Source organism: Oncorhynchus mykiss, chromosome 5 (genome assembly GCF_013265735.2).
Source record: "Oncorhynchus mykiss isolate Arlee chromosome 5, USDA_OmykA_1.1, whole genome shotgun sequence".
In the NCBI taxonomy this organism is placed as follows: Eukaryota; Metazoa; Chordata; class Actinopteri; order Salmoniformes; family Salmonidae; genus Oncorhynchus; species Oncorhynchus mykiss.
Window position 1 is genome coordinate 79,864,966 of NC_048569.1, and position 18,350 is coordinate 79,883,315.

The 18,350-nt window shown below is 43.8% G+C and overlaps 1 protein-coding gene across 2 annotated transcripts in view; it reads right to left on the reverse strand.

Moving 5' to 3' along the window:
• Positions 1 to 211: 211 nt before the first annotated feature.
• The window catches only part of LOC110524638 (desmocollin-2), a 31,563-nt gene continuing 13,424 nt past the window's right edge, over positions 212 to 18,350 (reverse strand). For both annotated transcript variants that reach the window (XM_036978490.1, XM_021604482.2), the window contains exons 3-16: positions 13,567 to 13,766; positions 13,125 to 13,289; positions 12,686 to 12,841; positions 12,381 to 12,525; positions 12,127 to 12,281; positions 11,599 to 11,733; positions 10,230 to 10,415; positions 9,040 to 9,287; positions 8,483 to 8,625; positions 5,149 to 5,376; positions 2,132 to 2,353; positions 1,763 to 1,872; positions 1,289 to 1,627; positions 212 to 1,067 (exon numbers count right to left, since the gene is read on the reverse strand). In XM_036978490.1, the coding sequence (XP_036834385.1) occupies positions 858 to 1,067; positions 1,289 to 1,627; positions 1,763 to 1,872; positions 2,132 to 2,353; positions 5,149 to 5,376; positions 8,483 to 8,625; positions 9,040 to 9,287; positions 10,230 to 10,415; positions 11,599 to 11,733; positions 12,127 to 12,281; positions 12,381 to 12,525; positions 12,686 to 12,841; positions 13,125 to 13,289; positions 13,567 to 13,704 (2,580 nt within the window). In that variant the 5' untranslated portion in view covers positions 13,705 to 13,766 and the 3' untranslated portion in view covers positions 212 to 857. The remainder of the gene's footprint in view (positions 1,068 to 1,288; positions 1,628 to 1,762; positions 1,873 to 2,131; positions 2,354 to 5,148; positions 5,377 to 8,482; positions 8,626 to 9,039; positions 9,288 to 10,229; positions 10,416 to 11,598; positions 11,734 to 12,126; positions 12,282 to 12,380; positions 12,526 to 12,685; positions 12,842 to 13,124; positions 13,290 to 13,566; positions 13,767 to 18,350) is intronic.

The following is an 18,350-nucleotide window of genomic DNA, read 5'->3' on the forward strand; positions in this document are numbered from 1 at the left end:
TTCACAACTGTGTTGGTGTGTGTGGGCCAAGATAATTTCTTAATGATGTGGACACGGAGGAACTTGAAGCTCTCAACCCGCTGTGTTAGAAAGAGCAATCACCGTTCTTTATCGTTTTATTTTCTCTATTTCTTCAGCTGGCAGGACACACTTCTCCCCCTCTATTACCTCTTTCAAAATACCTTTGGGTTTAATTTAAGAGAAACAAACATTCAAGAAGCAGACCGTTTTAATGTATACAGTACAATAGAAAAATACTCTGCATTAACATCTTCAAGCACAAATTTACAAAACAAAGCTCTTCTCTTTCTGCTTAAATTTGCTATTTATTTTCTCATTAGAAAAAGACAAAATAGTGTGAGCCCTTGACAAACGGCAGCAATTATGAAGCATTATCTCATCTCCTACAGAAACCAATTGACTCAGAGATTATGTTACACATTCAGCAATGACAACTGCAGAAATATGATCTCTATCTGATCTCTATCACACACAAACACACTGATCCTGGCCAGTGTTGTATTACAGTAAAAACAGGGACATACGCCCCCTGGTGTCAAAGCAGAGCATAACTGAAACCAGATCAGAGCACTAACAGTCAGTAGCATGTGTACCTCAGAGTGAGGTACAGGCAATGTAGAAGGCTGAGGAGAGAAAGAATACCTGCCATATCGTTGTCTCCCATCCAAAACAACAGATCTATCATCAGACTCACTCACTGACAGTCTCACATACTGACGACACGCTCTTGGCATTCACCTTCCATTGACTTTAGTGGTTGTCTTTCTCCCAAAGGTTCTGATCTTATTAGTTGCTTTGTGTTCATCTTACTTGTGTTCTTTAATCGTGTTCTCATCTCAGATCTCCTCCTCCTTGTCCATGCAGATGTTGGCCAGTGTTTTGAACTTTGACCCCAGTGACTCCAGGAAGTCCAGGTTATCCTGGTCACCAAAGTCACTGCAGCAACCCACCGACCCGGCCGGTGACCCTTCACCCTCATACCCGTACGCTCGGGCCACGTCGTCCGCATAACGCTCCTCTGACTCATCTGCAAAATAGACCAGCTTCTGCAGAATAGAGAAAAAGGGTGTCCAGGTCCCGACTGTTGTCACACCAACCCAGATATTTATTGCAAAAACACTTGACAGGAATGACAAATTGAGTGCTGAAATTGCATTCTTTTGAAACAGCCCATATTGACTAAATCTACGAATAATGTATTGCAATCTGAATACCATCACAAAAACCACAATAACAAAAAACACATGTTGCTTTGGCTATGGCTTACCTTGCCCAGGTAGAGTCCGTTGGTCTTCCAGGTGTGCAAGGCGGAGAGAGTGGAGGAAGCCTGGGACTGTTTGAGGAAGGTAGTGTCTGTGTAGAAGTTACCGCCCCCGTACTGTCCAGTGGAGTAAAAGCTACTCTGTCCCTGAGCTGTCAGGAAGTCCCGCCTACTGCTCTCCCGATTCAGATTGATCGTCTTCTGACCAATCAGAGGAGGACCTGGAGCCGGACACCCCGCCCCATTCTGATCCAGAAGCCCCACCAGCCCTGCCCCCTTCACAGAGCCATCCACTGTGTCCACGGCAACACCGGTGGAAGGTACAATCAGCAGGGCCGCAGATTTCTGACCAGAGATAAGAGACAATGAAAGTCCCATTCACACACACATCCACACACAAAACACACAGGCAAACAGTACACACACACACACACACTCATCAATGATAGAGGAGCTAGTCCAGAGGAAAGCTGATCTCACCACTTCATCTCCAGGAGCCTCTGTGTTAGACTTCAGCAGCATGCCACCACTACAGTCTTCCATGTAGATCTTCTCTCCCTTAGTGGTGCAGTAAAACACAAATAATAGACCTGCATATGAGAGAACAAATATGTTAGTTACATAAATCCATATAAATGGAGAATTGACTAAAATGATAGATGTGAAGTATAATGTAGGATATGTCATATTCATGCCTGAGAACATGGTATGAGTACTCTGAGTGGTATTTGATTTAATACAGGAATAAACTGACAAAGTATTCGATGTGACTAAGTGATGCAGGATAAGATATTTGATGAATGTACAAGTGTGGGCATGTGCTAGTGTGTATCCATCATTCCTACTCACAGAGCAGTAGGAGCAGCAGGAAGGCCAGCAGCATGGCTAGGACGCCCCAGATCCCCACAGAGACAGAACTCCTCTTGGCCACACACTCTCCCCCCAGGCACTGACACACCCTTAAAGACAACACCTGGACCCCGCCCTTATTCTGGAGGTCAGTCACATGCACAGGGACCGTATACACACCCCGGGCCATCTCCACCACCTGCTCCAGCACAGCTGACCCATCTACAGAGGGGGCGGGGTGTAAGAAGGACAGGAGTTAGGAGGTGATTGACAATATGAGGGATAGAAGAATAGAGGAAGGTGATTTAGAGAGTTAGGTAGAGAGAGAGAAAAAAAATGAGAGACCGAGCAAGCTAGAGATAGATTACTTTGGTAACCAGGGTATAAATGCCTCGTGAGGAGATAACCTTTGGAATGTTCAGTGTTCAGAGAGTTTCCCTCCATATTTGGTAGTCTCCTGTGGTGGCTGTGTGCCCCTCACAGTGTGTGTGTGTTTGTGCATTCGGAAAGTATTCAGACCCCTTGACTTTTTCCACTTTGTTACAGCCTTATTCTAAAATTGATTTAATAGTTTTTTACCCTCATCAATCTACACACAATACCCCATTACGAGAAAGAAAAAACTGAAATATTAAATTTACATAATTATTCAGACCCTTTACTCTGTACTTTGTTGAAGCACCATTGGCAGGGATTAAAGCCTCAATACTTCTTGGGTATGATGCTACAAGCTTGGCACACCTGCGCAGCTATTTTCAGGACTCTCCAGAGATGTTAGATTGGGATCAAGTCCGGAATCTGTCTGGGCCGCTCAAGAACATTCAGAGACTTATCCCTAAGCCACTCCTGTGTTGTCTTGGCTGTGTGCTTAGGGTCGTTGTCCTGTTGGAAGGTGAACCTTCCCAGTCAGAGGTGCTGAGCGCTCTGGAGCAGGTTTTCATCAAGGATCTCTCTGTACTTTGCTCTGTTAATCTTTCCCTCGATCCTGACTAGTCTCCCAGTCCCTGCTGCTGAAAAACATCCCCACAGCATGATGCTGCCACCACCATGTTTCACCGTAGGGATGGCGCCAGGTTTCCTCCAGACGTGACACTTGACATTCAGGCAAAAGAGTTCAATCTTGGTTTCATCAGACCAGAGAATCTTGTTTCTCCTGTTCTGAGTCATTTAGGTGCCTTTTGGCAAACTCCAAGCGGGCTGTCATGTGCCTTGTACTGAGGAGTGGCTTCCGTCTTGCCACTCTACCGTAAAGGCCTTATTTGTGGAGTGCTGCAGAGATAGTTGTCCTTCTGGAAGGTTCTCCCATCTCCACAGAGGAACCCTGGAGCTCTGTCAGGGTGACCATCGGTTTCTTGGTCATCTCCCTGACCAAGGCCCTTCTCTCCTGATTGCTCAGTTTGGCCAGGCAGCCAACTCTAGGAACAGTCATGGGGGTTCCAAACTTCTTCCATTTAAGAATGATGGAGGCCACTTTGTTCTTGGGGACCTTCAATGCTGCAGAAATGTTTTGGTACCCTTCCCCAGATCTGTGCCTCAACACAATCCTGTCTCAGAGCTCTACGGACAATTCCTTCGACCTCATGGCTTGGTTTTTTCTCTGATATGCACGGTTAACTGTGGGACCTTATATAGACAGGTGTGTGCCTTTCCAAATAATATCCAATCAATTGATTTTTCCACGGGTGGATTCCAATCAAGTTTTAGAAACATCAAGGATGATCAATGGAAACAGGATGCACCTAAGCTCAATTTCGAGTCTCATAGCAAAGGGTCTGAATAGGTATTTCCTTTTTTAATTTTTAATAATTCTGCAAAAAAATCTTAATCCATTTTTGTTTTGTCATTATGGGGTATTGTGCGTAGATTGATTAAGACTTTTTTATTTATTTAATACATTTTGGAATAAGGCTGTAACAAAATGTGGAAAAAATTCAAGAGGTCTGAATACTTCCGAATGCACTGTATGTGCTTTGCAGCTTCTGTATTGAAGCTTTGCCTGTTTGATGGTTTGACGGGGGGCATTTCTTATAAGCTACCGGGTTAGAGTCCCGCTCCTTGAAAGGGGCAGCTCTACCCTTTAGCTCAGTACGGATGTTGTTTGTAATCCATTGCTTCTGGTTGGGGTATGTACGTATGGTCGCTGTGGGGACGACGTCATCGATGCACTTATTGATGAAGCCGGTGACTGACGTGGTGTACTCCTCAATGCCATCGGATGAATCCCAGAACACATGCCAGTCTGTGCTAGCAAAACAGTCCTGTAGCTTAGCATCTGCGTCATCTGACCACTTCCGCATTGATGGAATCACTTCCACTTCCTGCTTTAGGTTTTACTTGTAAGCAGGATGAGGATAGAATTATGGTAAGATTCGCCAAATGGAGGGCGAAGGAGAGCTCTGTATGCGTCTCTGTGTGTGGAGTAAAGGTAGCCTAGAGTTTTTTTCCCTCTGGTTGCAAATGTGACATCCTGGTAAAAATTTGGCCAAATGGATTTAAGTTTTCCTGCATTAAAGTTTCCGGCCACTAGGAGCGCCACCTCTGGATGAGCATTTTCTTGTTTGCTTATGGACTTATGCAGCTCATTGAGTGCGGGCTTAGTGCCAGCATCGGTTTGTGGTGGTAAATACAGCTTTATTTTTTCTCATCTTAAATAGACTGCTACAAAAAATGTAGATGTAAACTCTCTTGGTAAATAGTGTGTACTGTCACTATTTACTCTCTGTCACTGACAACTAAAAATGATCTTGACCTGTGCACCTACATTGTAAACCTTAATTCATAGGTTAGACTGTAGCAACCTCATGATGGGTATAGGGAACATAGCCTAAACCTATCGATGTTACATTGAGCTGGGTGAATAGAATATGAATGACAGTCATCCAATATGCTGTAATAGAAATAAGGCCAAGCTCATTCAAAAATATATCTTCCTCCCTCATCTTAAACGTCACCGACCGCCACTGCTCTGGATGTAGACATACTATACCCACAATTCAACCCCAACCCACTCTACTCACTTTGAATGTCTCTCAGCCTCCATTTCCCATCATGCCCCTCTGGCAGCATGAAGTTGAAGGGTCTGGCATAAGGTGATAGGTCAGCATCCTCTGCTTCTATGGTTACGGAGCCCATCTGCCCGTCCTCCCCCTCACACAACGTCAGGTATGTCCCCGGGACGATCATCGGGACGTTGTCATTAACGTCCTCGATCAGCAGCGTTATATTGCCATTGCCAGACTTCCTACCTAAGAGACAGAAAGAAGGTGGAGGGGTCAGGTGAACAAGGTCAAGCTCTGAGCGGCAGTGCCGATTGGGTAACTTTTCAGGTTTCACTCATTCAAAATTGAAATTATTCATCCATTCGTTCATTCAAACCTGGAATCTCTCATCCATTCATTCAAACATGATGTCATCTGTAACCTGAATTAATTTGTCTATTCATTCAGTAATCCATTCAACTATTTTGTTACATCTAAAATCCATTGTATTATACAATAGTGCCACATAACAAAAGTACAATACTTTGAGTGGAATATGTAATAACAGTTGAAGTGCTGTACACACACATCCACAGTTATGTTAAGGTCAAATGTAGCCATTATTATCTAAATATGAAATAATTTATGGTTAACAATAAAGTACCTTACTGTGATTGATTTAAATTAAAATGGTCAATCAGAAATATTTATATTTCTCAAGCAAGAATGTAGCTAGGACTGCCTGGAAGTGGCCTGAGTGAGGGGCCTAATGGGAGGGATATGTAACCTGAAAACTAGCAGTTATGGGTGGAGAGGTTTGAAACTCTGTTAGTTGGAATTGCAGGCTGTCTTTTCAAACAGCTCTTAAAATAAAAAGGTATTATCATAATTTTCTAAATTTCACAGTATTATTCCAACCTCATATTGTGAAATATATATATATATTTTAAAAAAAGAAGATAAATCATGTTTTTGACTGCACTGCTCCTTTAATAAGAAAAACAGCTTGTGAGTGTTCTGTTGTGTAGATTTCCTTTGGGGGTTTAGAACAGTTCAGCCCTAATGAAGATAAAACAGTTCAAGTGTCTTGCATGATTGTCCTCCTGCCACATTATATGTGACTCTGTACTTAAAGCAAGACTAGATAGAGACAGATAGCAGCTAACGGTTTTGATCTAATTTACACTATGGTGTTGCGTGACCCTTTCACACATATCACTCTCAGGAATGGTAGACATTCAGATAATACAGATTAGCTTAACCCTTTCAATTCAATGGGCTTTATTGGCATGGGAAACATACACTACATGACCAAAAGTATTTGGACACTTACTCGTCAAACATCTCATTCTAAAATCATGGGCATTAATATGGAGTTGGTCCCCCATTTGCTGCTATAACAGCGTCCACTCTTCTGGGAAGGCTTTCCACGAGATGTTGGAAAATATCTGTGGGGACTTGCTTCCATTCAGCCACAAGGGCATTATTGATGTCGGCACTTAGCCCTGGCTCACAGTCAGCATTCATTCCAAAGGTGTTCGATGGGGTTGAGGTCAGGGCTCTGTGCAGGCCAGTCAAGTTCTTCCACACCGATCTCAACAAACCATTTCTCTATAGACCTCACTTTGTGCACGGGGGCATTGTCATGCTGAAACAGGAAAGGGCCTTCCCCAAATTGTTGCCACAAAGCTGGAAGCACAGAATCGTCTAGAATGTCATTGTATGCTGTAGAGTTATGATTTCCCTTCACTGGAACTAAGGGGCCTAGCCCAAACCATGTAAAAACACCCCCAGACCATTATTCCTCCACCAAACTTTACAGTTGGCACTATGCATTGGGGCAGGTAGCGTACTCCTGGCATCTGTCCGTCGGACTGGCAGATAGTGAAGAGAACGCGTTTCCACTGCTCCAGTTTCCAATGGCGGCAAGCTTAAACAACACTCCAGCCAACGCTTGGCACTGTGCATAGTGAGTGATCTTAGGCTTGTGTGTGGGTGCTCGGCCATGGAAACCCATTTCATGAAGCTCCCAAGAAACAGTTATTGTGCTGACATTGCTTCCAGAAGCAGCTTGGAAGTCGGTAGTGAGTGTTGCAACCGGCGATTTTTACGCGCTTCAGCACCAGGCGGTCCCGTTCTGTGAGCTTGTGTGGCCTACTACTTCACGGCTGAGCCGTTGCTCCTCCTAAATGTTTCCACTTCACAATAACAGCACTTACAGTTGATCGGGGCAGAAATTTGAAGAACTGACTTGTTGGAAAGATGGCATCCTATGACGGTGCCACGTTGAAAGTCACTGAGCTCTTTAGTAAGTCCATTCTATTGCCAATGAGGTCTATTGAGATTGCATGGCTGTGTGCTCAATTTTATACACCTTTCAGCAACGAGTGTGGCTGAAATAGCTGAATTTTAAGGGGTGTCCACACATATATATAATATATACACATAAAACATGTTTACATTGCCAAAGCAAGTGAAAGAGAATAACCCAAAGTGAACTAAACAATGCAAAATTAAGAGTAAACATTACTCACAAAAGTTCCAAAACAGAGGTATTTCAAATGTTATATTATGTTATATATACAGTGTTGTAACAATGTGCAAATTGTCACGCCCTGACCTTAGTTGTCTTTGTTTTCTTTATTTGGTTAGGTCAGGGTGTGACATGGGTGGTTAGTTTAGTTTTTGTATTGACTAGGGGTTTTTGTATGTCTAGGGGTTTTCTAGTCTTGGTGTTTATATGTCTATGGTTTCCTAGATTGGTTCTCAGAGGCAGCTGTTTATCGTCGTCTCTGATTAGGAACCATATTTAGGTAGCCATATTCCTTGGTTATTTTGTGGGTTGTTATTCTATGTTTAGTTGCCTGTTCTGCACTAGCCATATTGCTTCACGATTCGTTTTGTTGTTTTGTTTAGTACTGTTCAGTGTGCTCTCTTTTATTAAAGATTTATGTTCGCTTACCACGCTGCGCCTTGGTCTCCTCTCTATGACGACTGTGACACAAACAGTTAGTACACTGAGCACAAAGGAGAGTTTCCGCCTACCACACCCTGACTGACAACCCAACAACACTGATCAGCCACACCCCAGTTCAGCTACTCCAGGTGTTCTCACCAACGACTCACAACAGCATAGCAAGTATGTTATACTGTAAGGAAGTGGTCCTTTATGAACACCAATAAAGTCATGTTTTACTGTGTCACTGCATGTTCACCTACACAGAGTAACGCTGTAAACCTAACAGGGAAATGTTAATAAACCCCAAAAGGCAGATGTGTCATTTCATACTAATACATGTATGAAATATCCTTCAGACACTCTCCAGTGCGGTTGCCCATGTGTAATAACAGTTTGGGTGAAAACCACACTCACTCTCGTCCACAGCTTTGATAGTGATCGTGTAGGCTCCGTTGGTAACTAGAGGAGACTCAAGGTCGATGGTGTTAGCTACCCTCAGCTCTCCCGTGGTCTCTCCCACAGCTATCCATGAGCCAGGGTCAAATTTTGTGTAGTACCTACAACACACAAATCAACATTTGTATTGGTAACATGCAGATGTTGCGTAAAAAAATTAAGTACTACAAAGTTGCTTAGGAGCTAGAAGCAGACCTGCCATGTCTGTCAGCACGATCTTACACACACACACACAGAGAGAGAGAGAACAGGTTTAACAGATAGCATAGAGCTATTGATGCATTCCAAACTATAAGTGCAAATTTATATGCATGTAGAAACATGAATAGAAGAATGTATGAAAGACACGAGAAAACAACTAATTTAATATAAAGGAAAATATAATTTACTCCCAATCTACTCTACTATAACCAGCTTTAGGGTAGTCATTGGTCTATATTCTTCCTTTACTCTACTGTTACTGGATGTGTAGGGACAGTGGGTCGCTAGTGTGCACTAGGGACAGTGGTCCGTACTTGATCCCCTTGCTACTCTTGGTCTCTGGGTCCAGTGCAGTGTACGTGGAGAGGAGGGTCCCGTTGGGAGTGTTCTCTTTAACCCTGATCACCATGTTAGGAGGGGTAAACTCTGGCCCCTCGTCCTCATCACCCACACTGACATCCACAGGGATGGACAGCCAGGTCCCTGCCATGCCCACCAGGGGAGCCTCATTCTGGGCAGAGATCATCAGCTTCACTGTCTTCCCCTTCTCATAATCAAGAGGCTGGAGGAGGGGTTGGAGAGTAGGGAAGAGTGAAAAAAAACAGGTTAGGCTCATGACTAACTCAGACTGGCCTGGTTGTCATTCTGTCAGCATTAGCCTGAGCTCTGTGGCTGCATCCCCAATGGCTCCCTATTCCCTACCAAGTGCACAAATTTTGACCAGAGCCCAATGAGCCCTATGGCCCCTGGTCAAAAGTAGCACACTATATAGGGAATAGGGTTCCATTTGTGACATAATCTGCACAAAATGTTCCTGTTACGACTCAGGTCAAGCTGAAGTCTCCATCCTCTGACACATTTAACACCCACCTACCAGAGAGCAGAGACGCACTGTGACCTGCTAATAATAACAACCACGCTCACTTCTTATCACTGCTACAACTTAGACACACATACCCCCCCACACACACACACACAAGTCTGACAAGACTAATCCACACTCACCAGGCAGGCCAAAAGTCCATCCAACCTCATATTGCGGAAATATATATAAAGGGGAAATCATGGGAAAATCATGTTTTTGACTGCACTGTCCCTTTACTAAGAAAAACTGCTTGTGAGTGTCTCTGTGTGTGACACTGTGTGACACACACAGAGAGAGACAAGTCTGCCAAGACAAATTCCACACTCAACTCTCCAGAGAGCTGCCTCTGAATTATAACAGTGTGAGCAGATTAATATCATCATTCATCTTTTAGTCAATGTCGCTCTGTCCTTGTCATTATGTCAGTCTCTCTCTCTGTAGCAGACTTTTTTTTTGTGTCAGTCAAGTAAAAAGCAAGAGTTGACACACCCAAACGAGATGGACATGTGCTGACTAATGGAATAGTAAAGTTATGAAATCATAGTAGTATACCCATAAAAGTATTTGGAACATATTTCAAGTATGTGACTATCTTTGTTTGTCAGTGCTTTGGTCTGTGGTTGTTGTTATCTCTGTCACCTTGACGACATAGAGCAGGCCCTCATTGGTTTCAGGGTCCGTGTCGATCCGGAAATTCCCATTCTCGTTGCCCTGGGTGATGACAAACCTGGCGTTCCAGTTTGGAGTCTTCTCCTCATCCTTGTCATCCACAGGAATCCTCAGGACCAGCATGTCTGCTTGGTTCTCCTTTACAGTGGCCTTGTACTGTCAGGCAGAAACAAACATTTTGTAAAATAAGTGGAGCACTCTTTTTTTGTTGTCGTTGTTGTTTTTGCCCGGTTATATTTCACCTAATTTTTTTAGTATAATGTTTTCTTTTAAGTGCAAATAAATACATTAAATAAATAGCATCGCCTGAATATATTTGACTATTTAAGTAGCGTTTCAATAATGACCACTTAGCACCTACCGAAAATACCCTGAGGTGATTTGTTGACTGCATTATTAACACCGCATACCTGTTTTGATTAGACACATATGGACAGGTACGAAAGGTCAAAAGGGTAAAAGAGGGCAGTAGTCTTTATAACCAAGATATCAGACAATACCACTTCTGTGAAGGATTGCACAACTCGTTAACTTTCCCCAAATTCCCAGGTTTATTGCTTACTCCCTTTTGATTCCGGGAACCTTTCATCCAGGATTTATAGGAAATCTGGTAATTTAGGAAAAATGTCAAGAATTTTACAACCTTACTATGTGTTATTCTCTTTACATTAAAACACATTTTGCAGGTCTGCTTCCAATCAAAATAATGTGTTAACTAATACACTCTAAATGGCCTGTAACGCAGAGATTAGCCAGCAGTGTTATTTTCCGACAGCCAATAAAATGTCAATAATTTCCTTTATAGTGCATTACTTTTGACCAGGGCCCATAGGGCACTATGCAGGGAATAGGGTGCTATTTGGAACACAAACACAGTGCTGTCTCATGGCAGAAGGGTTGAGAGGTTAGAATAGGACCTCAGGTTAAAGAACTGGTAACCTGTCCAGACAATCACTCTCTACAGCTTTGATGTTACCTGAATATCTCAGCATGTTTGAGAAAAGTGAAAATCTATTTACCATTTTCAAATGCTGTAGGCTAATGCATTGTGGTGGGGGGTTGGGATAAAGGAGAAAAAAAAAGAAAAAAAAAAAATATTGCTCAAGTGTTGTCAAAATGTAACGTTTTCCACATATTCACTCTATTGCTATTATTTGTGTGCAATATCATTGAGTTTGCGTCAAAGATGAGTGATTTATTGATTGCATTCCAAATGGCACCCTATTCCCTATATCCAGACGGACTCCGGTCAAAAGTAGTGCACTATATAGGGAATAGGGTGCCATTTAGGATGCAACCATAGTCGTCATCTTAAACACAAGTGGGAGGAGTGACGTACGGTGGTCTCCCTGAAGGTGGGAGGGTTGTCGTTGATGTCCAGTAGCGTAATGGTGGCCGTGGCAGTGTTAAACAGACCGTTCTTAGCTCCATCCATGTCCCGGATCTCCACGGTAACAGCATTGACAACCTGCGTCTGGAAAGACCCAAACACACAGAGAAACATTTTAGTCATTTAGCAGACGCTCTTATCGAGAGTGCATACATTGTTTCGTACTGGTCTCCCACAACCCTGGCATTGCAAGCTCAATGCTCTATCAATTGAGCCACACGGGACATTCAACATTTCCACCACAGAAAACCTCAGTGAAGTATCATCATTCAAGAGTACTCAAGTCTGCTCTGGTTTATACCTCAAATTCAGTACACCGTTCAATTAGCTAGAATGTCAGAGACTAACAATCACTTGTTACACAATATTAACATAGCCCAACAATACAATAGGCGAACTCTATATTACAGTGATGCTGGTGTATTTAGAGGGAAACAGGTGGGTGTTGAGTAAGGAAGGACGCCCTGCCTATGGTACCTCTCTGTCAAGAGTGCTGGTCTTGGCTGTGATCAGCCCACTGTGAGACCCGATGGTGAAGAACTGACCACCAGTCAGAAGGGTGTATCTGATCTTAGTGTGGGGAGTGTCTGCTTCATCCTTATCAGTGGATTTCACTTCTCCTACCTCAGTACCTGGAGAGAGGGAGGGAGGGAGGGGGAGAGAGAAAGAAAGTTAAAATACAATATTGATCTGACACACACACTCACTCACTCACTCACTCACTCACTCACCAGGTTTGCACTGCTCTAACACAGAGAAGGTGAGTGGTCCAGAGAAGGTCGGTGCGTTGTCATTGATATCTTCCACCAGAACAGTAATGTCCAGAGGCCGATCTGTCTCCTTCCCCGACCGCCTGTCAAACACCTGGGCTGTGAACTACACACCACTCATTAAGAACACACATACTGAACACTTTTGGTCTGAGGTACAGACAGCAGACAGACAAGATGACGCCACTGCTATTATCTTGCCTATAATCATTGTGCGTTCATTTAGACCAACTTTATGGCCTGTATTGAAGGTCTGTCACACTTACCACAAACTTGGGGTACTGTTCCCGGTCAACAGGGTAGTGCACACGCACCATGCCTGTGTCACGATCCACAGAAAAAAGCTTCTCCGGGGGCATGGTCACCCCTGAACCACTGATTATATAGTACACTGTGAAATTCACTGATGAATCTGACCCCACCTACAGATAGGGAGGGGGAGGGGGAGAGGGAGAGAGACAGACAAACTTACAGAAATAGCCTAAAATAACACCAGTACAGTTCTAACACACGGACACATAAATCAAGAGCCAAGGAGAGAAGTGAATGATGATTCCAAAATGGGGGAATTCAAGATTGGAGGAAGGTGATTGAGATGAGGGGGGGGATTACAGAAGAGGGATAGGAGAGTAAGACTGATGGGATACATGAGGAAACAGAAGGGAGGATGTGAGGACGGTGATAATGATGAATGCATGTCCTCACCAGTTCTACATCTTTGGGGAAAGGAGGGATGTCCTGCTCTATGATGCTGAAAGGGAGAGGACTCCATCTCCTTTTAGAGCGCCTCAGGACCTCAGACGGACCCCTCTGAACCCCTTTATGTGCAGGCACATTGAAGGGCACCCTCATGGGTACTTGAATATGCTCCTACAAGGACAGTGTCACAGTGATAAGTAAAGATACAAGCAGTCTACTTTCTAAACCTTACAGGAACACTCACATATCTACTGTAACTCTGTTATTGCTTTTCTGTTGTAGAGGGCAGGTTGAGTAAAAGGGTTGGTGGGGAGTACTGGGTGTGTCTTCTGTTTGTGATTCAATACTGTATGTTGCATGTATGATTCATTGCATGATTCAGTAATGTTACAGTAAAGTCATTCAGAAGTATCCCTCCCTCCCTCCCTCCCTCCCAGGCATTCCTCACCTGTTCAAGATCTGGGGACAGATGGACCTCCATCCTCCAGCGCCGTCCTCCCCCGTCCCTCCCCCTCACCCAGAAGGACCTGCCCTCCGCTGTAACCGTTGTGACGTCCACCGTGACAATGGTGCCGTCGCTCCGCATGGCGAAGTGGGGGTCACTGGAGGTCAGCCACTGTCCCTGTATGTGACACCCTGTCACTGGTACTGGACAACAGAGAACACAGACACCACACACTGTTAAGTCGATTGAACTATCATTAAAAGTGAAGACATTTTATCAAAACTATTTTCTAGGTGTAATTATTATTACGCGATTTAACTAATCATGTAAACTTTAACTAGGATGTCGGGGCACCACGGAATTTTTTTTAATAGAGTCTCTATTTCCCGAATCGACTCTTCAGATGCTTTCATATGTTATTGAGTACAGTGTTCTATTAATGATTATTAATCTTTACCTTCCGTTAGTCTCATTCCAAACGTCGTAAAATTCTTGCACGAACCCTAGCATAAATTATGAATCAGCGATATACAAATTGGTTTAATTATTTATTTACTAAATAACTAATCAAGTCACAGAAATACATGAAAATAGACACAATTAGTTCATACATGGGGTATTACATGATACAAAAAAAATTCCCTGGCGGACAAAACCGATAGCTGATAACTACACTCATAGAAATTGATAATACCTTACATGAACTACCTTTAATTTGAAAGGAAATTGCAATTTACATATTTACGAATGTATGTCGTCTCTCTCTATGGTCGCCGGTCCATCGGCTGGAGAGAGTCGACAGAAAGCCTCTGGTTTGTCCACCAGAGATCAAAGTCGAAGGTTGTTGGAATTGATACTTCAGAGTATCATTCAGAAATGCTTTTAGAATAGATGTTTCGGCGGTTGTCGGTATTCTCGTTCTAGACTTAATTTCTAGCTGCAGACTAGACATTATTCGTCTAAGATTTGCTCTTATTCTGTAGTGATCAATGGTCTCAGAGTTGAACCATTTCCAGCCGTGTAGCCAATGCTCCACGTGGTATGGTCTTGTCCTTTGGTAGAGTTGTAGTGGCAACTATTTCAACATGTCGCGTCAGCTGCATGTTTTCTAGTCTCATGTCAATTTCTTTAGGTAGTATTGTAGTTCAACCATTTGCAACCTCAGCTTACACTGTGGTTTGTGTGGTCTGGTGTGAATTGCGTCACGAGTGGGTTTTATACACTTCAAAGAAAAGGGCGGTCCATGACACTGACGTAATGTCTAGTAGTTACGCCTACGTGAGCATATATTTATAACATTATATAACATTTATAACATTATAACATTTTTGGCATGTGTTTTTCTGGATTTTTTTCTTTGTCAGTGGGCAAACGTACAAAATCAGCAGGGGATCAAATACTTTTTTCCCTCACTGTATATCCCCCCACTAGAATCCCCATACTTTAATGAAGACAGCTTCTCCATCCTAGAGGGGGAAATCAATCATTTCCAGGCCCAGGGACATGTACCAGTCTGTGGCGACCTAAATGCCAGAACCGGACAAGAACCTGACACCCTCAGCACACAGGGGGACAAACACCTGCCTGGAGGTGACCGCATTCCCTCCCCTATATCCCCCTAGGCACAACTATGACAATATAACCAACAAAAATGGGTCACAACTCCTGCAGCTCTGTCGCACGCTGGGTATGTACATAGTCAATGGTAGGCTTCTAGGGGACTCCTATGGTAGGTACACCTACAGCTCATCTCTTGGCAGTAATACTGTAGACTACTTTATCACTGATCTCAACCCAGAGTCTCTCAGAGCGTACACAGTCAGGCCACTGACATCCCTATCAGACCACAGCAAAATCACAGTCTACTTGAACAGAGCAATACTCAATTTTTTATTTTATTTTTATTTTACCTTTATTTAACCAGGTAGGCAAGTTGAGAACAAGTTCTCATTTACAATTGCGACCAGGCCAAGATAAAGCAAAGCAGTTCGACAGATACAACAACACAGAGTTACACATGGAGTAAAACAAACATACAGTCAATAATAAAGTATAAACAAGTCTATATACAATGTGAGCAAATGAGGTGAGAAGGGAGGTAAAGGCAAAAAAAGGCCTTGGTGGCAAGGTAAATACAATATAGCAAGTAAAACACTGGAATGGTAGTTTTGCAATGGAAGAAAGTGCAAAGTAGAAATAAAAATAATGGGGTGCAAAGGAGCAAAATAAATAAATAAATTAAATACAGTTGGGAAAGAGGTAGTTGATAGGGCTAAATTATAGGTGGGCTATGTACAGGTGCAGTAATCTGTGAGCTGCTCTGACAGTTGGTGCTTAAAGCTAGTGAGGGAGATAAATGTTTCCAGTTTCAGAGATTTTTGTAGTTCGTTCCAGTCATTGGCAGCAGAGAACTGGAAAGAGAGGCGGCCAAAGAAAGAATTGGTTTTGGGGGTGACTAGAGAGATATACCTGCTGGAGCGTGTGCTACAGGTGGGAGATGCTATGGTGACCAGCGAGCTGAGATAAGGGGGGACTTTACCTAGCAGGGTCTTGTAGATGACATGGAGCCAGTGGGTTTGGCGACGAGTATGAAGCGAGGGCCAGCCAACGAGAGCGTACAGGTCGCAATGGTGGGTAGTATATGGGGCTTTGGTGACAAAACGGATGGCACTGTGATAGACTGCATCCAATTTATTGAGTAGGGTATTGGAGGCTATTTTGTAAATGACATCACCAAAGTCGAGGATTGGTAGGATGGTCAGTTTTACAAGGGTATGTTTGGCAGCATGAGTGAAGGATGCTTTGTTGCGAAATAGGAAGCCAATTCTAGATTTAACTTTGGATTGGAGATGTTTGATATGGGTCTGGAAGGAGAGTTTACAGTCTAACCAGACACCTAAGTATTTGTAGTTGTCCACGTATTCTAAGTCAGAGCCGTCCAGAGTAGTGATGTTGGACAGGCGGGTAGGTGCAGGTAGCGATCGGTTGAAGAGCATGCATTTAGTTTTACTTGTATTTAAGAGCAATTGGAGGCCACGGAAGGAGAGTTGTATGGCATTGAAGCTTGCCTGGAGGGTTGTTAACACAGTGTCCAAAGAAGGGCCGGAAGTATACAGAATGGTGTCGTCTGCGTAGAGGTGGATCAGAGACTCACCAGCAGCAAGAGCGACCTCATTGATGTATACAGAGAAGAGAGTCGGTCCAAGAATTGAACCCTGTGGCACCCCCATAGAGACTGCCAGAGGTCCGGACAACAGACCCTCCGATTTGACACACTGAACTCTATCAGAGAAGTAGTTGGTGAACCAGGCGAGGCAATCATTTGAGAAACCAAGGCTGTTGAGTCTGCCGATGAGGATGTGGTGATTGACAGAGTCGAAAGCCTTGGCCAGATCAATGAATACGGCTGCACAGTAATGTTTCTTATCGATGGCAGTTAAGATATCGTTTAGGACCTTGAGCGTGGCTGAGGTGCACCCATGACCAGCTCTGAAACCAGATTGCATAGCAGAGAAGGTATGGTGAGATTCAAAATGGTCGGTAATCTGTTTGTTGACTTGGCTTTCGAAGACCTTAGAAAGGCATGGTAGGATAGATATAGGTCTGTAGCAGTTTGGGTCAAGAGTGTCCCCCCCTTTGAAGAGGGGGATGACCGCAGCTGCTTTCCAATCTTTGGGAATCTCAGACGACACGAAAGAGAGGTTGAACAGGCTAGTAATAGGGGTGGCAACAATTTCGGCAGATAATTTTAGAAAGAAAGGGTCCAGATTGTCTAGCCCGGCTGATTTGTAGGGGTCCAGATTTTGCAGCTGTTTCAGAACATCAGCTGAATGGATTTGGGAGAAGGAGAAATGGGGAAGGCTTGGGCGAGTTGCTGTTGGGGGTGCAGTGCTGTTGACAGGTGTAGGAGTAGCCAGGTGGAAAGCATGGCCAGCAGTAGAAAAATGCTTATTGAAATTTTCAATTATGGTGGATTTATCAGTGGTGACAGTGTTTCCTATCTTCAGTGCAGTGGGCAGCTGGGAGGAGGTGTTCTTATTCTCCATGGACTTTACAGTGTCCCAGAACTTTTTTGAGTTAGTGTTGCAAGAAGCAAATTTCTGCTTGAAAAAGCTAGCCTTGGCTTTTCTAACTGCATGTGTATAATGGTTTCTAGCTTCCCTGAACAGCTGCATATCACGGGGGCTGTTCGATGCTAATGCAGAACGCCATAGGATGTTTTTGTGTTGGTTAAGGGCAGTCAGGTCTGGGGAGAACAAAGGGCTATATCTGTTCCTGGTTCTAAATTTCTTGAATGGGGCATGTTTATTTAAGATGGTTAGGAAGGCATTTTTAAAAAATATCCAGGCATCCTCTACTGACGGGATGAGGTCAATATCCTTCCAGGATACCCCGGCCAGGTCGATTAGAAAGGCCTGCTCGCTGAAGTGTTTCAGGGAGCGTTTTACAGTGATGAGAGGAGGTCGTTTGACCGCTGACCCATTACGGATGCAGGCAATGAGGCAGTGATCGCTGAGATCTTGGTTGAAGACAGCAGAGGTGTATTTAGAGGGGAAGTTGGTTAGGATGATATCTATGAGGGTGCCCGTGTTTAAGGCTTTGGGGAGGTACCTGGTAGGTTCATTGATAATTTGTGTGAGATTGAGGGCATCAAGTTTAGATTGTAGGATGGCTGGGGTGTTAAGCATGTTCCAGTTTAGGTCGCCTAGCAGCACGAGCTCTGAAGATAGATGGGGGGCAATCAGTTCACATATGGTGTCCAGAGCACAGCTGGGGGCAGAGGGTGG